At 47.7% G+C, this 21,226-nt stretch overlaps 2 protein-coding genes across 3 annotated transcripts in view; one reads left to right on the top strand and one right to left on the bottom strand.

Moving 5' to 3' along the window:
• Nucleotides 1-1,756: 1,756 nt before the first annotated feature.
• Nucleotides 1,757-6,451, bottom strand: NAT9 (N-acetyltransferase 9). 2 transcript variants are annotated; one of them, XM_067308439.1, is made up of 7 exons: nt 6,413-6,451; nt 5,201-5,360; nt 4,291-4,400; nt 3,006-3,146; nt 2,725-2,784; nt 2,433-2,527; nt 1,757-2,342 (listed from the first exon to the last, which is right to left on the bottom strand). In XM_067308439.1, exons 2-7 carry the CDS (start codon nt 5,275-5,277, stop codon nt 2,196-2,198), a joined length of 630 nt encoding a protein of 209 aa, XP_067164540.1. In that variant the 5' UTR covers nt 5,278-5,360; nt 6,413-6,451; the 3' UTR covers nt 1,757-2,195. The 2 variants fall into 2 exon arrangements, with proteins under 2 accessions (XP_067164540.1, XP_013817169.2); XM_013961715.2 differs by lacking the exon at nt 6,413-6,451 and having other exon boundaries at nt 5,201-5,410.
• Nucleotides 6,452-9,275: 2,824 nt separating this feature from the next.
• The window catches only part of TMEM104 (transmembrane protein 104), a 45,768-nt gene continuing 33,817 nt past the window's right edge, over nt 9,276-21,226 (top strand). Inside the window, exons 1-6 of the mRNA XM_013961719.2 lie at nt 9,276-9,380; nt 12,154-12,275; nt 14,282-14,363; nt 15,353-15,458; nt 15,862-15,942; nt 20,651-20,750. Coding sequence (XP_013817173.2) covers nt 9,336-9,380; nt 12,154-12,275; nt 14,282-14,363; nt 15,353-15,458; nt 15,862-15,942; nt 20,651-20,750 — 536 coding nt within the window. The 5' untranslated portion in view covers nt 9,276-9,335. The remainder of the gene's footprint in view (nt 9,381-12,153; nt 12,276-14,281; nt 14,364-15,352; nt 15,459-15,861; nt 15,943-20,650; nt 20,751-21,226) is intronic.

Raw genomic sequence — 21,226 nt, 5'->3', positions numbered from 1 at the left:
TGCGTTTTAGGAACAAAAAGCCCAATTTCTTCCTCCATCCCCAACCAGGGGGGTGCATGTCCCTTCCTAACCTCAAAACATGTGCAAGCTCATTACCCTGCACCGGCGCATAGTATTGCAGTGAGTCCGACCATTTCTTTTAAAAGCCAAAAATGCAGCAACACGGAAACAGGCATCTCAAACCAGAGGTTTGACTTTGCTTTTCAGGTAGAGGGATCAAATGCTTCAGTGGAAGCAGGGAAAAGCCAATAATATTCCTGATTGTTTCTGTAACTATTGTTTTTGGGAGACAAAAATTCATTCCTGCTTGCTGCTGGTGATCAAGAGCACAAGGATTAATAGCACATGTAGCTTTAATGCCAGCTCTAAGTAGAGCTGCTCTTAATTTTATTACTGCCCAAAGCTTTTGCTACAATAAAATCCATGCTAAGTACTCACTCATTGATTAAAATACCATGATACACAATTCCTACAGTTGGTTTTAATATTAAGTCACAGGAATGATGCATTTAAATGAACTAAAATTGGAAAATGAAAATCTCCAGGCCCTAAAAATACAGGCAGAATGAAACTAAAAATTCCATGTTCTACCAGTCTCTAATAATAACGTCCCTGGGCAAATCTTAAATCTATCCTCTGATACTTCACAATTAGAACAAATAATTTCTGGTCTAGAATTTGCCATTACGGTTACTGTTACAGTGGGGAAAACACACAGGAGTTTCAGTTGTCCTCCTTACCTACGCTTTCTTTCCTTTTAGCAAGTTTCCACGCTATGGAAAGCATGCTGACTGGGGGCAGGAAAGGTCAGACTAAATAACTGCATGAAAAAGTCTGTCCAGTAGGAGAGTCAGTCAAGTGCCTCTTCCTGAGCAATAGATCTCAAAGTCAGCTATATCACAGTGCAGGATGGCGGGCTAATTCTCACCCCAAGGACATCTGCTCCCAGTACAAGATATATTTTTACTGCATTCATCTTATTGGGGAGCAGTGAACTGAGCCTCCAGGCTCAATAAAGTGAGTGCTGAGCTGCCGTGAAGAATGTGCTCACTATTTTTTTTCCTTTCAGATGTGTTTTCCTCCCACGTGCTTTCATAAAAGCAGACAGATAAAATGGAAGTGAAATACCACCTCACCGACGGCCTGAGGTGTCGAAAGCTGTGCTCGTACAGATGTCAGCATGCCAAAGCAGGGTCCTGAAACCAAATAAGGTATTTTATCTGAACTGCATCCCGCAGCTGTCAGTTCCCCGGGTTATTCAGAGACCAGGAAGAGGCTGTGTGCTAGTCTCACCATGATCCGCTCGGCTCATAGCTGGTGATTTTAAACACTTTAACAGATTGACTTCTTCATCCTTTGTGGGTTTATTGTGAATCAGTAGCCTTCAGGCAGAACTGGAAGGGTTGTGCTCCCCCTGGACTGTCGCCTTTACTTGTGAGAAACTCTGTTTTTAATTCTGGCCTTGTTTTAGCTGAGCAGAGGGATTGGTCAAGCATTCCTCACTGATTCCCTAAGAGGTTACATCACCTCTGGATCACCCTCCAGAGCTTAAAGGGGACCAGTCCCTTCCCTTTGGCTATGCTCACCCACTGCTGGGGCTATCACCTCCAGGACCTAGCAGCGCCCCCAGCAACCCACACACCCCGGAAGACAGGATTCAGAGTCTGTGTTGTCCTCTATGACTTCTAACCCCCCTCTCAGCAGCCAAAGAAAGCAGTCAAAGCCGACTGCTCCCAGATCACACTCAGGCATGTCAGATTTTTGTCAGGTTTTTATTCAAGAGAAAACAAACTGAGCTACCAGAGCATTTAGATTCCCTCTGTGGAACTGAATTCTGCTCTAAGGACAGTGTAAGTAGGAGCACAGGGTGCTGCTTGTCCGGAGACTGGCTGCATTAGGAATCAATTCACTGCTGGTGTTTGTAGGTTCTGCTGGGACAGTCAGATATTCTGAGGTTTGAAAGGGCCATTCCTAATTAAGTCTATGAATTAGTGACTGTTCTTGAGGTCCAAATTTAAGGCAGTATTTCTGGCTGTTGCAACAAAGTGCAAAGTTGACAAGATCGCAAAGTAACCAGCTAGACAGAGGAAAACAGTCAAGTGCAATGCTGGCCTATTGGTATCTTCCATGCTCAGACCTTGCAACAGGGTCCAACTCATCCTCCCACAAACCAGGCCTGTGCCTGGATGTATCCATCAGGTCTCCAGCACCACAGCTGGCAGCTTCAGTTCAGTATAGCTTTTCTCCTTCACGTGGTTTGTCTGTTCCAGGAGCCAACGTTTCTCTTGGTCACTCACATCCAGCCTCAACGTCACCTCTTGGAAGACACTATTCACAGCTACCTGCATCATACAGAGGATAACCAGCTCAATCCCAGTCATAGGATAAGCACTGCTCATATTCTCTGGGAAGAGGACAGGCTGTTACCACACCTCCTTGAAATGAAGCTTTCTGAACATGCAGATACTGGCTTCGTTCTCCTGGCCAATCTTTGCCTCAAATTTGGTGATCCCCAGGTTTGTCACTCCTGCAAAATAAGGCAGAAAGACAAACACTCTGCGTATGCATTCCTGTTACCTGCTCTGTTGTCATATTACAAAGGTAGAGGACTCCCATTTCTGGGGCAGATGCATCCCTTATTACCCTGCCTGTATCACTAGGAGTATGTGCTTCTAGATCACTTCAGGACTTTACTGCCATTCTCCTGCATTGGGCCATCCTTACCATAGGACATCATCATCAGAGTTGCCTCCTTGCCAAATCCTCTGCCACGGTAGCTGGGCTCTGAAAGAGACAGCCACAGAAGTCAGCACCTAGCTATGTCAGACAAATCTGCCGTGCTGGATATTTTTCAGAAGAGACCGTGACCCAGACCAGCAAAGGATGCAGATCAAGACTGAACAGCATGGCAAAGCAATGAGTATAAAAAGCCTGCACATAACATCACTGCCTGCAGTTGGCTTTAGCCAAGGTGACAAAGGCCAAGCCAGGGAGCAGGAACTTACCTGCAATCATAATTTCAATCTCGCCCAAAGTTGGATCTTCCAAGTCGGTGAGGAACAAATTCACATCCCCCACCATGCAGTCCTCATCCGCACACGCCTGCCCTGACCACCGCTCCGTGTCCAGCACAATGAATGTGCACTCTGCGGAAAATGAAGAAGTAGCAGAATTTTCAGCGTGTGCTAAGAATAATTCACAAATTACTGAAGGATAAAATTAAAGGCACGTGATAGACAGAAGAACAACAGCTTCCAAATGTTAATTATGAGGAAGAGCTAATGATTCGGCCTCTCGTGACAAGTTGCATGCTCCCACCCCTACAAATGTAAGAAATATTCTGAAAAACCTGTTGGGAGGACAAAGGATTACACAGGCTAAGTGTATGTAGGAACATAGTGTAGAAACAGAGCATGTAAGGAGCACCAAAACTTTCATCCCATGATTGAGGTCCCTCTGCTTCATCTCAGTTTGCAGGAAGTTTGGGCAAATAATCTCTGCACAGGAGATTGAGACTTAGTGACTCACTTAGTCCACCTTACTGCTGCTGTCAGTAAGGCTTTTAATGCCAGCTAAGACAAATGCTCCAAGCTGAGATCTTTCCCTGCCTCAGTATTTTGGAGCTCACTGTATTTCTGCTAGGCTTTTATGGGCAGTGATTCATTTCCTGCAGTAGAGCCAGGGAACCAATTCAGTCAACACATCTCAACCAGGTAATTATGAAGTCGTTCAATTTCTCAGCGAAAAATATAACTCCCTTCCACCTTTTTACGATGATCAGACCTGGGGAGTGTTGACTGTGCAGCAGCAGCTCAGCAGATAATGCTGTGGGAACTAAATCACTGTTATCTTTGAAAAACTGGATAAAAAGGACACCAACAGCCATGGGCATTCTCTATTTCTCTGAGCATATACCAGCTCTAAACATGCTCTGATCCATTCAGAAAGTTACCATGGCCATATTCCCCTTGCTTCAAACTGTCACCGTTCCTCTGACTCCAAATATTGAAGACTAACAACCCCAAAGCTCCACAAAGCACAGAAACTTTTAAGATGGTCAGAGTAAGCCAATATGCTGTGGTACTAAAGTAGAGCCGGCTGCTAAACAGAAAGCTAGGCTGAAGTTTCACGGTGCTGGAGCTACTGCTGCAGGAGGTCTTACATCCCCTCTGGTTCAGCTAGTAGAGTTCACTCACCAGGTGCTCTCAGCCCACTGTGGTTTCTTAGCAGGACAGAAAGGGACCTGTTTGCCACTTCCACCCACTCTTAGAAAATGCTTAAGATCCTCACTATCTGCGTCCTCCCGCCAGCTGCGCTGCATCTCATACTCCTGCTCCAGGGTCAATGGTTCAGATGCTGTCAGGCGCTGCAGCTCCTCCGATCTCATCCACTCATGGTACCTGATGAGAACCAGAAAGAGATCACAGGCTTAACTGCAGTACAGCCTGATTTCCACAAAGTGCTCTAAGGATCGTGCCCTATCATAAATCCGTTCTGGAAACACCAGCCTGGCATTCACAGCAACCTGTAAATATCTGCAAGCCTTCCTTCCCTAGGTAACACAGGAATCAGGGTTCTCCTTGGAAATTTAGAAGCACAAATGTGTCTGTCTTGCAGCTTTGTCTGAAAAGAGCCACTTGATGTTTTTAAGCGTACTGGTCCAGGGACATTGAGTATCAGCATATTTCAACCTGATGGAGATTGTTACAGCATCTCCTGGGCACCGACAAATTGACTAATACAAGCATCTTTGTGCTGAGCCTGCAGCTGCCCAAGCCGGCACTTTACAAACAGCTTGCATGTCTGCTTCTACTTTATCAAACATCCATTTGGCTTTACACAGTGAAGTTTTGCTGTTCCACAGTCATTAGGGAAAGATAACAGCGAGCATCAGAACAGCTGGCGGCTCACTCACAAGCAGGTATTCCCCTTCCCTTGGATACACAGTGGCACAGATGAAGTTTTCTTTGTCAGCAGACCTGGCAAAGGGCACAGATCTGCCAGGGATGGCTGCTAAAGAGCAAGGAGGACAAAACTTATTGTCTTTCTACTAGTGCTTTTTCCACTGCGCTGTTCCCATGGGGAGGGAGTCCCTGCAGCTGTCAAGCCAGCACCCTTTCTGAACACCACAGACTCTTAAAAAAAGAGAAGTGAAATCAGACAGCACAAACAGTAGCCGCAGAGGATGTGAGCCACACACCGGGGCACATGTGCAGAAGTGTACGGCACCAGAGTCACCCTCTTTCCTTGCAGCACTGTGTTCTGGTTGATCTTCATGGCCTTGCACTGCAGGAGAGACCTGACACGTCACTCTGCATCTCCAGCGAGGCCAAGGGGATGGGACAGCATCATCCAGAGCCCTGTGGAAGGCAACGATGGCAACGGTCACTGTGCGGACAGACCCCAGTTTATACCAATCCCCCACATAGCGGCTTTCCTGCACCGTCTGTGCTTTCACCCATGAAGTGGGGGTGTATTGGTGCTGAGTGTCCCCAGAGATCCAGCCAGCGGCCTGGGGCCTGACCAGCCAGGGGCCTTCCAGCACTTCATGACCAGGGCGATGGTGGAGGCGCCCAGCTCTGACACCGCACGGGCCACAATCCCAAGGGAGCCAGGGCCCAGGCCTGAGAGGAGATCCTGCACCTGAGGGGAGCAGGGGCCCAGGCCTGAGGGGAGATCCTGGGCCTGAGGGGAGCTGGGGCCCAGGCCTGAGGGGAGATCCTGGGCCTGAGGGGAGCTGGGGCCCGGGCCTGAGGGGAGATCCTGCGCCTGAGGGGAGCTGGGGCCCGGGCCTGAGGGGAGATCCTGCGCCTGAGGGGAGCTGGGGCCCGGGCCTGAGGGGAGATCCTGGGCCTGAGGGGAGCTGGGGCCCGGGCCTGAGGGGAGATCCTGGGCCTGAGGGGAGCTGGGGCCCGGGCCTGAGGGGAGATCCTGGGCCTGAGGGGAGCTGGGGCCCAGGCCTGAGAGGAGATCCTGCGCCTGAGGGGAGCAGGGGCCCAGGCCTGAGAGGAGATCCTGCGCCTGAGGGGAGCTGGGGCCCGGGCCTGAGGGGAGATCCTGGGCCTGAGGGGAGCAGGGGCCCAGGCCTGAGGGGAGATCCTGGGCCTGAGGGGAGCTGGGGCCCGGGCCTGAGGGGAGATCCTGGGCCTGAGGGGAGCTGGGGCCCGGGCCTGAGAGGAGATCCTGCGCCTGAGGGGAGCTGGGGCCCGGGCCTGAGGGCAGATCCTAGGCCTGAGGAGAGGCTCGGTGCTGAGGGGAGCCCCTGGGCCCGAGGGGAGCCAAGACCCAGCGTGAGGGGGCGCGGGCCGGGCCCGGGCGCTGGCCCCAGTCCGAGGGGAGGCGGGTGGGGGGGGGGGGGTCGGTTCCCTGCGCGCGCACACGGAACGGGGAGCGGGAGGGCGCGCGGCTCTACCTGCGGCGGCCAGGTCTACCCCACCCACAGCCCTCCCGCGCATGCGCGGCACCTCCCCTGCCTCCTCCCTCCTCCCCCCTCCCAAGCGCGTCACGGGGGGCGGGTGTCTTACGTCACCGCCTGGCTCCCTGCCCCCGCCCTCGTTCGCTGCCGCCGCGGCGCACGTGACTCCGGGGCCCAATGGCGGGCGGGGAGCTAACCCCGCCCCTTCTCGCTTCCGGGGGAGGGGCCGCGTCACGTGCGCGGAAGGGCGCCGTGGGCGGCGCGTGCGCTGTAAGTGCCCCGGGAGGAGGGGGCGGGGCTGCCGGCCCGCGCGGGGTGGGGCCGCCGCACGAGCCGCCGCCGGTGAGGTACCGGGGGGGGTGGGGGGCGCCCGTGTGGGGTAAGGCCTGAGAGGTGATGGGAGGGGGCTGGGGAAGGTCCCTGAGGGGGCTCGGGGGGGTCCCAGTGGGGAGAGTGTGGGGTAAGGCCTGGGGGGGGTCCCGGGGGGGAGGGGGCTGGGAGCCTCCCTGGGGGGGAGGGTGTGGGGCGGCTCGGGGAGGGGCTGTGGGGGGGAGTGGAGAGTCCCTGTGCGTGGGGGGAGGCGATCGGGTGGTCTGGGGAGGGTCTCTGTGGGGAGGAGGGGACTGTGGGGTGCCTTGGGGAGGGTCTTTGTTGGGGGGGCGATGTGGGGTGGCTCTGGGGGTCTGTGGGGAGGAGAGGCTGTGAGGTGCCTTGGGGAGGGTCCCTGTGTGTGGGGGGGGTGATGTGGGGTGGCTCTGGGAGGGTCTGTGGGGAGGAGAGGCTGTGAGGTGCCTTGGGGAGGGTCCCTGTGTGGGGGGGGCTGATGTGGGGTGACTCTGGGGGTCTGTGGGGGGGAGAGGCTGTGAGGTGCCTTGGGGAGGGTCTCTGTGTGTGGGGGGGGTGATGTGGGGTGGCTCTGGGAGGGTCTGTGGGGAGGGGAGGCTGTGAGGTGCCTTGAGGATGGTCCCTGTGGGGGGGGGGTGTTGTGGGGCAGTCTGGCGAGGGACTGTAAGGAGGGGGGCTGTGGGCTGGTTTGGGGACTGTCCCTTGAGGGGAGAAATGTGGGGTGGCTCTGGAAGGGTCTGTGGGGAGGGGGGCTGTGGGCTGGTTTGGGGAGTGTCCCTTGAGGGGAGAAATGTGGGGTGGCTCTGGAAGGGTCTGTGGGGAGGGGGCTGAGAGGTGGCTCCGGGAACGTCCCTGTGGGATATGGGGTGGTCTGGGGAGGTGGCTATAACTGGAGTGAGCAGGGTCTGATGGTGAAAGATGCCCACTGGGCTGTAGAGGGGGCCTGTGGTGCTCAGTGGGGCTGCAGAGGGGGCTCTGTGGGGCTGGAGGAGTTTCCCGTGGGTTAGCAGCAGTGTCGAAGCTCTGGTGGGGCTGGGCACCAGGTAGCTGGGAGGTGATTTGTCTCCACAGGGCTCCGGCAGAGCCGCGGGGCCAGGGAGGCTCGATGCCCCCCTCCGGGGGTGTATAGGGCCCCTCCTGGGATGGGGTGGTCTCCCTGGGAGAGGACACGAGGTGCTGCTGTCCGCGGAGGAGCGGCTCAGTTAGGGCAAGGGCTGGACCTCCTTGTCATAAGTGACAAAAGTTTGCCCAGCTGAGGCTCTGTTGTGTACTGTGGCTTTTATCAGTTGTGCCTGTTTCCGAGCCGCTCACTGCGTAACGCAGCGCTGGCTCTTTTCTTTGCTATTTCTTGTCTTGGCCTCTCTGATAGACTGGCTTCTCCCTATCCTCCCCCAGTCCTTTACTTGAAGTAGTGTGAATGTCCGTGGGAATCTTTGCCTTGTCTCTCTCTCTCTCCCTCTCTCTTTAGTGATTGCTTAGTAACTAAAACATTGCTGGTGCAGTACGTGGGCAGAATTTGCCCTATGCTAGCACGCTTCCCCCTGGCTGTGTCTCTGAGGTGTCTGCTAGTGCGATAGCAGGCTTGCCCCTTGTTCTTGGTTCTTGGCTTCAGTGACTTGAGCTTAGATCAAATGACAGAGACCATTTCCTCTACTGTTCTGAGGGCCAATCTAGTTATGACCACAGTGGACTGTTCTTGCTAATTGTGTGCTGTAGTTTTGTGGGTGAGGAAGTGAAAAGTTTACAACCAGTTTGCTTTTTGAGCAGCATTCTTAACACATGAGGTTTGTGCTGATGAATTGTCCCAGTTCTTATAACTAACAAAGAGCAAAGGTTTGTACTATAGAAGTATAAAGAGTTTGATAAAGCTCTTAAATAATTCAACTACAACTAATTACTTATTGAGTTATAAATATTTCAGAACATTGGGGTACCTCCTCCCCCAGTAGCTTTTTTTTCCAGATGATGTGAAGTTCCCTGAATGCTTCTGCTATGGAAGTCTTGGTATATGTAACAAAATGTTTTGTTTTCCAAGGTCCAGTACTTTCACTTGTCTGCTCATTTCTGTATTTGAGATAATGAGGAGAGACTGTGAGCTGTCTTTTACTGCTTTGATCTGCAGAAGGCATGCGCTCTTTAGGAGTAGTACCTGTGTGAGAAGCAGAAGTATGAAATCACCCTCGAGGCAGGCATTCTTCCTCTTGAGGTTTTAGTGTCTGAAATGGCCCCTCTGGCTATTTTGGGAAGATGAATTTAGGTCACTGTGTGCTGTGAAAGGACAGGGCTTTCTGATTACTTCTTTAACTAGTTCAACAGGCGCAGAGAACTTTTCACAGCTGATTGAACCAAGTGTTGCATGTGAATGGGGTGTATCTGCGGGTTGTCTGAAGTGCAATGTCTTACTGAAATCCTCTTTTGTTTTAATGTCAGAAAACCAATGTGCAACAGTTGACTCATGAGTTCCTACTCTTTCTGAAAAAGATGATGAAACTTTATGATGTTTCTTTAGGTTAAAGGCAGTAGAGGCTGAAAACTCCCTGCTTGCTCTGCTCTGAGCCTCCCTACCATCTTCAACATGGCTGGTGGCATTACTGATACTGGAGAGCTTTACTCTCCTTATGTAAGTACTGCTGTTTTGGCCCATGACTGCCGTTTGGGTTTTTGCTTAGTAGTCTTTTCAAAATCCTCCTCTCTCAGCATTATTTGTTTTTCATTTCCTACTTCCCTATGAACATAAGCTCAGTATTTCATGAGATAATGGATGATGTAGGTCAAAGAGTGGTAAAACAGCTTAGTTTCTTTCCTGTGGTATCTTGTCCTGAAAAAGTCCCAAGAACCTGTGAAACAAAGATTTCCTATCTCTGAGACACTTACAAAATTTAGCTTGATTTGTTTCATTTACAGTCAGAAATGTGACTAAAAATGGGGTTATCTTGCTGCAGGGCCTCAGAGATGGTACGTCTTCATGGCATAAGCTACTTATAATGCTTAGTACGTGGGGGTTTTTCTTTTTCTTTTCTTTATTTTGCATCATGGATCCCTTTATATATTGTAAAGGGACAATGCCTGCTTAAGGTATGGTTCTAAACGTGTTAAGAACAGCTTCAAATCCTGTATCAGCCCTTGTTCTTACTTTTTATATATTCTTTAGTGTTTTCATCAGCCCAAATTGTCATGTGAAGCTAGCATAAGCAGGGGGAATTGTGACATGGAAACTATCCCACTTTGCTTTTTCTGCAGAACCAATTAGTAGTTTACTACATTACTGGAAATACCAGTGATCATAGCCACTGGTGTTCATACAGTGTCAGCTCTTAAAAACAGTATGGCCACTTGCTCTGCAGACATTTTTTTCTGAAGTGAATTCACAAATCATTCAAGACAGAACCAGTGCTGAAATCTAAGTGTTGGCTTTCAAATGCTTTAAAACTTTCATCTCCGTGTTAATGACTGAATTTAGAAGAACTGCATATTAGACTGCAAAAATAGGCTACAAGTGAAAAAGGAAAGAGTAAGTGGGTCATCCGGACCCTAAAGGATTAGTGTCACCTGCTCTTATGTTGTTACATTAGTATTGCAGAAATCTCCTAGAGTCTCACCAAAAAGGCTATAGTGTTCTCTCCTTTTTCCTGAAGATGTCTAGCCAGATTGAATACTCAGGCATCATTCTCATCTCTGTGTCTACTTGACCAAAGTCAAGGAAATCACCTGAGTTTTTATTCAAGCATCCTTCACTGAAAAGTGAGTGATGGCCCTGGGCATTTGGAGCAGGAGATGTGCTTGGGAAATGACAGCTCTGCCAGCTGAATGAAAAGAACTTTCCTGCAAGCTGCAATGGCTGATTTTCTCCCTTCTGGGAGATCGGTCAAAAGCTGAATTTACTGTGCTAATGTCAGTGAATGTAGGGCAGGAGTGCTTGCAGGATCTCTGAGGAAAACTCCTGGTATTAATTGTTCCACACCCAGGAAAGTGTACTCAGATAGAGTTCTTTACTAGCTCTCCTCTGGAGAGACTCTGACCTATTAAACAACTTCGGGGGCAGTTTTTGATCTTGAATTTAGCTAAATTTGCAGTTTTGGGGTGGGGAGCAGTCCTGTCCAGGTGTACAATTATCTTTTGCCCCGATCAGAAAAAAGCTAGTTGCTTGAGAGGATGAAATCCTTCTCCTTCCATAAACAGTACCCCTTTTCCAGAGTGTGCTCAGCTGCTTCCTGGTAAAATGGCAAGCAGGCTCTGAATTACAATTCTGTTTGGAAATTTCCTGCTTGGCTAAGGGTAAAGAAAAAGAGTTTTTAATAGGATCTTTCGTGTGCCGTCATAACTACTCAGGTTGAGATCAGAAAATAAGGAGACCCAGGCCCATATTATAGACCCTTCTGGTAGAAGGCATTGGATTGAAAAATGACAAAAAAGCCCATGTGCTTTCTAACTTTAGAAGTACCTTTTGGAGGTAAACTTGTCTTTACAAGTAATAGTGTCTTCTCGCATGTTCTGTGAGTTTTCTCCTCTTGCTGGGTGATGACTGCAACTCATAGAGCATATGTATAGTTTTGGGGGAAATATGAGTAATTCCACTGGGACATAGCTAATCCTCCTGGGTGCTGACACTTTCTTCTTTTGAGCTTTCAAGCAAAGATCATGAATGAGAGAAGTCTGTGCCCTAAGGAACCCAGTTTAAACCACCATCTATTCACCAGCACGAGTTGTGTGATTTTGTGGCTACCCCCTTCAGTCGGCAACACTGGTTTTGCTTTGCGCAACCAACCTTCAAAAATAGTGAAGAAAATCCAAAATAAAATTCAAGTGGGAAGTGCTGTTGCTTCAGGCTGCCACCCATTTTCTAGATTGGGCAGCACTGTGCACAAATGTTAAATTCACAGTGGCAGCTGATGGAGATGCTCCTTGTGTTTATTCGAGTAGGTGAGGCCTTCTTCCTTGGGGTGATGATCTCCTCTAACTCCATGGCAATGGTACTGACTGTCTGGAGTAGCTGGAGGTCACATTTCTGTAAGTCAAGTTTCCAAAAGTGTGCTGAATGAAGGGTTTCATAGTACTAAGCATACTCTGCGCTCCCTGTTCCCAAACCCCTGGAGTGATGGATATGTGACCAAATGTGACTTCAAGATCATTAAATAATCCATATAAGCTTTGAAAAGAAGTAGAAAACTGGAGAGGGAATATCAGCGTATTTCCCCAGAAATATGCTGAAACTCACTTCATTCTCTTTGGTTATCAGTTCCCTCCTTCTGTATTTATTTCTAGTCTGGACTTGCTCCTTCTCTGCTAGCTCACAAAGATTCCTCTCTCTTTAAAATTAGTATGCCTGTGAGGTGTCTTGGATGATCTCTGGGACAGCTGCAAACTCTGATATTGGATTATGTGGATGATTGCAGGTTGGTCTGGTTTATATGTTCAACCTCATCGTCGGGACAGGAGCCCTAACCATGCCAAAGGCCTTTGCAACAGCAGGGTGGCTTGTCAGCCTTGTTCTCCTAATGTTCCTGGGCTTTATGAGGTATGTATCTTTAGCAGACTGGAGGCTTCAGTTAGGCAGAACTGTAAGAACCATTCTAAGACTTAAAGTGCTGCCTTTCTGAGTGATTCTGTCCCTCTCCTGCTTAAGCATTGAGATCTCTACAGTTGTCTTGCCTGTGGACCTTATTTGGAGGGTTGCATCTTTGTGGAAGTCTGACTAATATCCAGGATATGGTGCTACATCCCATCTCCTGACAGAAAGGAAAGATTTTCTGTCTAGTCCAGAGTCTTCTGGGACCTTTCTGCCAGCTTCCTTTTTTGAAATTGTCCTCACCACAGATACATCCCATGCCTGCCTCTGTCACTGACAGATTTCCCTAACACTGGCCAGGTCATAAGTGACACAGGTTCGTTTCTCTGCCTTGTGATTTGCAGTTGTGAAGCAGACCACTTGTGTTAGTTTTATCTTGGCCTCTGGCAATATTCTGGACAGAGGCAAGAGTGTCAAGAAAACAAACTACCCTGTAGCTGGGCCTGTCTCATTCCCACCTTTGCTGCTTGAGACCTTGAAGTTGGTCTCGTGATTTGGATCCGTGCTGGTTCGCTGTGAGTTTCTGCCCAGATGCCTCCCTGCTGGAGCAGCAGGTGGAGCTGAAAGCTGTTGATACGGCAGTGATGTTTAAATAGCTTGAGATTCTCCAGTTATTAATAGCAGCGCCATCTTCCTGATGTGTTGTGAATCCTTGCTTGGTTCTAGCTTGGTTTTGAAAAATCCTCTCCTGCCTTTGTAAGAACAGAATGTAGAAGTTCCTTTCTTGTGGGTAACCAGCTCTGTCGGCCTGAATGTACCTTTGACTTGGAGGCAGTGCTTTTCTGCTCTGTTCGATGCTGCTATATAAAGGTAGCCAACTCTCAGTACTAAATGTGTTGATGCTTGTAAGTTCTGTACCTCATAGCTGTATGTCTCAGAGGCTTGGCAAAATGTGAATTGTGGGAGTGCCAGTAACTGGGAGATTTGGAAGCAATTCCTTCTAGATGCATTATTTTTAAAGTGTGAAGTCAGTGCATAAAACTCAGTACCTTCTGATATGATTTTGCTTGGTTTAATCTGGTGCAGTCACAGTATGTGGGTTTGCAGGCTCTTCTGCTGAACTGAAAGGATTGCCTACTGGTGCTGAGTGCTTTGGGAGCTGCGTCTCCATGTTGCTTTTCTTCCCGTGCTCATGCCTGTGACTCCCTCGTGCCCTCTAGGGATCTTCTCTTCAGTGTGATAAAAATCTGTGCAGAAATTGCTATGTGGGCCTCAGGATGGGGCTGCTTTCTTTTATCCTGGCAAAACTCATTTCTCATTTGAACTTGATAAATGAGTGCAGTTCCTGAAGCAGTAAGAAACCACTTTAAAGCCTTAAATAAGATTGATTTGAGGTTTTTATTATAGGACTGTTTAACTGAGATAATGACAGTTCATCTGTAGAAGCATTGGTAGCTTCAGCCGTCATCTCTGTGGACAGGTTTTCCCATGGTCCTCCAGCAAAGCATATTTTCATGCGCTTGTGATCTGCTCATCGGTCTTGTATTGCTGCTTTACTTTTAATGCCCTTTGTAAGATTCTTCCGGGAACAGTAATACCTATGCTATGGGCCCCTAAGGGATAAGCTTCACAACAGTATTGTATTAGTCCTATGACCTAAAAGGGGAAAGGAAGCTTGCTGCCCCACAAAGGGGAAAATCCTCTTGCCTTCTCCAACCCTCTGAACCACTAGCAAGGTGCCTTCCAGATATTTAAGGTGTTTCCTTAATCTGACGGCAATGTTATATTTTACTGCATGTTGTATTTTGTGCCCTGCTTGAGCACCTTAATCTTGAGGACAGTGGGGAGCAGCAAGCTGGGTTAAAAAACTGTACCAAAAAGGCAGCGGTGGGGAAAAAGTTGGTGAAAGGTTTTGTAGAAGCTTCTGCTCCTGAAAACAGATGAGAATAATTCCCTGTGTCTCTTCAGCTACAGCTCTTTACTACTATTAATATCAACTGAATTTCTCCCTTTAGCTATATGACTACCACCTTTGTGGTAGAAGCCATGGCTGCTGCAAACGCCCAACTGCGATGGAAGAGAATGGAAAAACGCAAGGTTTGTGCAGGCTTTAACTTTCAGGGTCCTATCGTTCTTTTATCTTGTAGGGCTGTCCTCAGATTCCTCTGCAGGCTTTGCCTTGCCTCATTAGTAACCTTAATAAAGGAATAAATTTCTACTGTACTTAACTTTGCCATATAAAATATGGCTGTTAATTCCCCATGGGGTTACTCGTTGAAGTCAGGAATTTCTCCTCCTGCCTTGAAAAATCTCTTGTGCTGCTCACATTTCTTACTGATTGCTCTCCTTGCCCTGAAGTGCTGCTCAGTGAATGTGGAGAGGTGGCAGCCGATACATTGGTGCCATTTGGAGTGTGCTGAGGTCTATAAATCCTTGCTGATCTCAGGTCATTTAACTGCGACAAGCTGGAATGTCCTTGCTGTCACTCAGACTGTATTCCAGGGAATGGACATTCTTGGAGCATGTCCTTGCTGTAAAACTGACTTCTGGTTTATTGGATCCTGGCTTTAGTGGCTTTTCTGGATCAATGTGAAGCATAATTGTTTGCACTGATTCAGATCCCTGCCTGCAGGCGAGTGGGTTGAAATTATGAGATGAACATGTCTGCTCTGGCCAGCTATAATAATGAATGCATTTGGATTTTTTTTTTTTTTTTTTACCACTTCTGCAATCCTGCAGATCTGCCAGATCTCCAGACTTGCTGTTTCTAACTTCCTAGTGCCACCTATCACTACACCAACTGGACACTATTCCTGTGTATATGACCTGCTAGGACAACAGAGTCTATTCTGTCACTCACTTTAGCCTGCTTTGCTAGTGCCCTTTTCTGCCATCAGCATGTCCCGAGCCCAGACACAAGGGCTCCCTGGTATCACCTATACTTGCTAGCCTGTCCTGTCCTGCCCTGCCTTGTTTGGAACCTTCCTTTGAGGTGCTGGAAGTGAGGCTGGGATACTGGTGGTGCCACAGCCTGTGCTGTGGGTAGCAGAAGTCTCAGCTGTGTTCTTTCTTTCCTTTTCTGCCAGGAAGATGATGATGAGGATGAGGATTCTTCCTCTGGAGTATCTGACAGTGATGTTCTCCTCCAAGATGGCTATGAGCGAGCAGAGACACGACCTATCCTTTCAGTTCGTAAGTACCCAGTTCATGCTCTCACTGGATCTGAGACCTCTTCTCTGCAGGCAGTATCCCAGTAGGCACCAGTAAGCAGAGCAGGACTCTTCTGTTCATTTCACCCTTAACTCCATGTGTTTGCATCCCAAAGTCCTTAGGACTTGTAAGATAAGATTCATTGCTAATTCTCTTTACCTTCTCCTGTCTGATATTTTCCTTCTAGGCCACTGAGATGAGAATATCTTATTTTGGAAACATTTTAAACTAACTTCAGGGTTGTTGGACAGATGACTCTGCAGGTGTGGAGTAGTACATACTGTCTTTAAAGCTGTTGCTGGAGCTTCTTGGGTGTGTTCAGATAGTCTGGCCTCTGGATTTATTGGAGTAACTGTTTGAAACACTTCTTGTTTTCAACTTGCAGAGAGACGTGGCTCACCCAATATCTTTGAAATCACCGAAAGGGTGGAAATGGGTCAGATGGCTTCCATGTTCTTCAATAAAGGTAAATGCTTAATGTTTTCAAAAGTCCCTTCAAGTCCTACTGCACATTGTGCGTATGGCTGTTCCTTAAATCTCGGTGCTTCTCAGTATCAGTTTGCATCCTGAGTTGGTGATGTTCCACCCAAAAGTGTCATTCCTTCTCTGTAGACTATATTCATCCCCCTGTGTAGTATTTGTGCAAAGTGGAGTATTTTATACTTGGATGGGCCAGAACCTGCATAAGAAAGGGTGCAGTAACAGAAATAACAGTTGCAGGATATAGGCCCAGTTTCTTGAGACAGATAAGTAAAAGTCACTGCCTCTTCTGACTGCTCTCAATCTAACTCTGGGCTGCATATATCCTCTGTGATCTTCACTATCTAAAGCAGCAGAGCCAAACTATAGAGTACACTAGTCCCACTTTGGTGATAGCATTTGAGAAGGAGGCGTTCGGGTTTCCCTGAACCCCATAAGTTTTGGTCCAAAGGAGAGAGGCCACTGGAGAGAACTTACTGAGAGCTGTGTGTGTCTGGGGAGGTCACCTAGAAGAAGGGCTGCTTGGACACTAAACTGCTGAATCAGAAAGGGTCCCTGGTGTGCACTTGAATAGACAGATGTCTTATCTGTGTGCTTTTAAAAGCCTTTGTTGCATATCAGGGAACAAGCTTGTAATTATACTGCAATAAAGCCATATCCATTGCTGCATACAATAGAAATACAGCTATAAAATTAGGCGTGCTGATACTTAGAGAACAATACATTTGAGAAACACTATGCAGAGCCAGAAAATCATCAGACACCATAGTTGTGCGGTTTTGAGCTTGTCAGGCCCCATTTCTTGTGGAAAGTAATATTCTCTTTTGTTCACTGGCCACCTTATAAACACACAATGGGCTGGTGTTTTCCACTACATTACACCAGCTTTATGCCAGTGTAAGCCCATTACCTTCGAGGGACAGCTGGGCTTAAGGAATAAGAACTCTTTGAACTATATTTTTGCTGTTTTTAAAGTTCAGATGGAAAAAAAACTTTTTTGCTCCTCTTCTGGGCCTTTATAGATTTAAATCACTTAGGACTATCAAAATACTACACTTTGAATCTCACTGCTACTTTTCTAGTTGAAAAGGAGGAGAGGTGAATTGAATGTGAATTGGAGACCCAGAATTTTTTTCTTCCTAGCCTTGCCTGTAGCACTCAGTTGCCCTGACTTTGGACAAGTTTTCTTGCTTGTTTGCTTCACCATCTGTTTAAGGGGGGGGGGGGGGGAGTGCAAACACTTCACTGTCTTAGTAGTGCACTGGGGAGTAATATTTGGGAAGTGCTATGAGAGTGAGCAGTGTGTAACACCCCTTAGCAGTGTCACTGAGGATTCAGCTGTGGATAATGACAGGTCTGTTCGGCCACAGGTGAGCTGGGGGAACCCATGTGGAGTGTTCCCATGAGCTAGTTTCAAAAGGCCCCTCTTTGCATGAACTTCATAGAGGGAGATGATAAGGACCCCTCAGGCAAGCCAGGGGTTGGGAATGTTGCCTTCTAGAAGGTCCCTCTGCCTTAATGCTAGCTGCTTCTCAGCCAGCAGAGGGTGCTGGAAATTCATGTCCTCTCTCCTGTGAGGAGCTCATGCACTTTTCCTAGCAAAGTGATATAAACTGCTTAGTATTCTAAATCTTAATCCCCCTTCTTAATGTTGCTTTAGCCAGGGTTATCTGATTTCTGTGTTAGGGATCCTCATCTGGACCCACACAGTCCAATGCAAAGGGATAAGACCCTCTGCAGGAAGTCAGCTGGAACAGTCGCGGATCCTACCGTGAAACTATTTGTGATTTCCAGCTAAAATGTACACACAGCTAAGGGTTAGGGTAGCTGTCACTCATTTGCTGCTCTCCCTTCCTCTGTGCTCAGAAATGAGACTCCATCCCTGTAGTGTTGCAGAGTCCCAGTTCAGAGATGCCCTCTGGTCTGCTGAGCAGTTGCAGGGAAGAGACAAGTGAAGTACATCCCTCTGCAGATACTTTGTGAAGTGCTTCCTTCTGACAGTGGCGCAGAAAGGCCTCGCCTGAAGGCAGTTGCTCAGTCAGCTACAGTGAAAAACTGGGCAGTACCTGAAGTCCTGACTCCAAGCACCAACCTCTGCAGTTTCACAGCTAGCAAATGTCTGGGTTGGTTTTTGCTTACACTACACAAAGCGGGGGTCCAAAGATGAGATGTCTGAGAGCTTTACAGCCTTCAGAAGGAAGGCTAGTGGAGGCTTTGCAACAGCCCTCAAAACCTCTGGTTTCTAGTGAGTTATCTGTTCATTTTCCTTGATGGATTTTAACAGTCTAACAGGAGTTGAATCTGCAACTCTGAGAGTTAAGCTGGGGATAAATCTCTACCTCAGACCATCTGCTTTCTTAAAGGGAGCTGACTTAAGTTTAGGCTGTGAAGGGCCTGCAGTGCGCTCTTCAAAAAGAACCAGCTCTAAAGGATGATTTTTTTTTTTTCTTTTCTTTTTAAACTTGCAATGTTGGGTGCTTTTTTCTGGAATCTGGCAGTCATTTATTGTAATAATGGATTCTGGGCGCCTCTATTGTGCTGTGTCCTCACAGGAAGTCATTGATTTTTCCTGTTTTGTGTCCAGTAATGAAAGTATTGATTGGGGAGGGTCAGCAGCAGTTTATAAAAGAACTGACACTAAAGTTTCCTGCCATTGGAGAGGAAGGGTTTCAGAGAGGAATATCACCTGGACTTCCCACAGCCAGAAGTCGGCACTGGAACAGGCGTAGAGTGTACGCCCAGAAGCAAAGCCCCAGTGGGTACCCAGTGGTGCTGCTGTAGGTTTGGTTCTTGTGGTGCTGGTGTGCTGACAGGTGGAAGAAATGCTAAAGTAAAATTCTGTTCTCATATACCCTCACGTGCCCAATGCAGGAAAGCCTTCAACTTTCTGTTTAGCAAAAGCAAGATGACTGTTGGCACAGGGAGGAACGATTTATCTTGAATTCTTAGCTTGTCACGCTAACCTTATTTTATGAATAGAGCAACTGAGGCCTGAAATTAGTAGCAGGTCCCCAAAATAAAATCTATATCTGTCTAGCTCGTCCCATGCTTAGTGGATCTTGAGCTTCTGTCTTAGGTCAGATACTTGTTATAATTTTCAGCTTCCTTTAATAGGAAGTTGGAGAAAACTGGTAGGTAGTTTGCTGCCATCTTCAGAATGATGCAGAGACTCCTAAGGGTGTAGCCATCTTAAATCTTTCACAGAGGAAGAAAACAAGGGGGGAGTATATAAAATGGGCTGACTATTTGTAGAGGGGCTGAAGATCTCATTATGTTCTAATTTAGACAAACTAGGAACATTTCTGGTGTGTTGGTTTACTGTATTGCTTTATAGAAGTAGGGAAGTTGTATTGCTGCTCTCCAAATACAGCCCCTTTTAGAAATGCTTTTTTGTTAAGTACCCTCAGCATATTGAATAATTTACTTAAATGAAGGAGAGAGACTATTAATGTTTCCTGACATCCAGAGATCCAGGGGCAGTAGGATGGCAAAGCCCGTGGTAAAACTCGGGGGCTATCAAGCACTGTAGAAATATTAATCCCTGTTCCTGCAATAATGTTATCCTTGTTTGATAGTCGTCACAGGTGAGGCTTGGAGAGGTGAACTAATTTGCCCGAGCTGCACTAAGATTTTAGCATCAGCCAGTACAATTAGAAAGCATGGGCAGGTTCCCTGAGCAGTTTTCCTTTAATATCAACTTCTTAAATGAAACAGTTTTGGGGTTTTTTTCTTCATAGCTCACCTATCTCTGAACTAAAGTATGTTCCAATTTGTCTTGCCTTGGTGAGATTTATACTAACTCACTTGTAAGAAAAGAAGCCCAGCGTCTCATGAAGCATCTTTTTATACCTGTTGATTTCAGTCCTTCACATCCATGTGTTGTTGTGCCCCAGTAAAGCTGTTTTGTCTACCTGATTAAGGCATTTTTAGTCTCACAGCTGAAAGCAGAGCAAGCTTTTTTTCAAAACAAAACCAAAAAAAACCTACGGTGTAGGGCAGGAAAGACTGTGTTCCCTGTCTGTGGCACTGGTATATTAGAGAGCTGCAGAAAGGAGGTTTTAAAGCTTTGCAGGTTTGAAACTTGACTTAGCACGCTGGCGTTCAGGGATCTTCCAGAGCAGCTTCATTTCAGCCCTATGGAACTTGAGCTCTGTGGGGCCAAATCCCTAATGTGAAGGTCCTGCGGTTTTACAAGCACAAAGTTTAGAGTCAGCACAGCACTAAAGGTGTCTTGTCTCTTCATTTCACTGTTCCTGAAGCTGTGTTGCTACCAGGTCTGTCAGCATCTTCTAGATGTTTGCCTGGGGCTGTTCCAGGTTGACAGCTTCATCTGGTGGATGGCTTGTGTGAGACCTGTTGGTTTTGGCCAGCTGTTAGAGGATGGGCTTAAACTAGAGGGCCTAGTGTCAAGGCCAGATATTCAACAAGGCAGAGTTGATCTCTGAGACACCTATTGTCTATCAGTTCCTCTGTTATAACTAAGCTCCCTGAGCTGCTGCTGTGACCCTTGTGTGGAGTTTGTTGCAGAAGGAAGTAAACTAAGGAGGCAAACAGTGAGATATATATAGATATAGATAGATAGATTTTTTTTAAAGACCTTGGAAAAGTTTCATGTGAATTGTTGATGTAAAGTGCAGAGTTCAAGAATCCGCGTGTACTCTGCCATCTCTGTACAATGTTCCCTTTTCCTGCAGTGGGTGTCAACCTCTTCTATTTCTGCATAATTATCTACCTCTATGGGGACCTGGCAATCTACGCAGCGGCTGTACCGGTCTCTCTCATGCAAGTGACCTGGTAAGTGTGCTTACCACTGTGGGGTTGTGCGCTAACGGTGAAGAAGGTAGGGTTTGGGGATTTGATGGGGTAATAAGTCCAACTGGGATCAGCTCTTCCCTCTGAAGACTGGAGTAGAGAAGTGCCTCAAGGACAGCTCACCACTTAGCAGGTGGGAAGGTGAGGTTGCTTTATATTCTCCCCCCACGTGCCTGCTGCATGCTCCGCTGCTGTTAGGTGCCTGAAGAGTAACTGACCTGATTTCAGATGAGTCCAGAGGTGTGAAGTACTTCCAGCTTCAGCACCTTGCAGATGTGGGACTTGTTGCTCACCAGTCTGACTGCTGTAGCCTGTGCAAAATTTAGCTTCTCTGTGACTTAGGGTATGAAATGAGAGGTGTGACACTTACCAAGCCTGTGACCCGCTAGTGATGACGTTATATTATTTTGCAATGTTTACCTGACGAGCTTTGGACTAAGACTAGTTCCTTTCTCATA

Source organism: Apteryx mantelli, chromosome 19 (genome assembly GCF_036417845.1).
Source record: "Apteryx mantelli isolate bAptMan1 chromosome 19, bAptMan1.hap1, whole genome shotgun sequence".
In the NCBI taxonomy this organism is placed as follows: Eukaryota; Metazoa; Chordata; class Aves; order Apterygiformes; family Apterygidae; genus Apteryx; species Apteryx mantelli.
Note: the sequence above shows the minus strand (reverse complement) of the source record. Positions and strands in the feature narration are given on the sequence as shown.

Excerpts from the sequence above, each read along its gene's own strand:
- NAT9 (XM_067308439.1), bottom strand. The coding sequence starts at position 5,277 with ATGAAGATCAACCAGAACACAGTGCTGCAAGGAAAGAGGGTGACTCTG. Across the intron at positions 2,528-2,724 it reads TCTGATGATGATGTCCTATG|GAGTGACAAACCTGGGGATC; the intron begins GTAAGGATGGCC and ends CTTATTTTGCAG. Across the intron at positions 2,343-2,432 it reads GAAAGCTTCATTTCAAGGAG|GTAGCTGTGAATAGTGTCTT; the intron begins GTGTGGTAACAG and ends TGTATGATGCAG.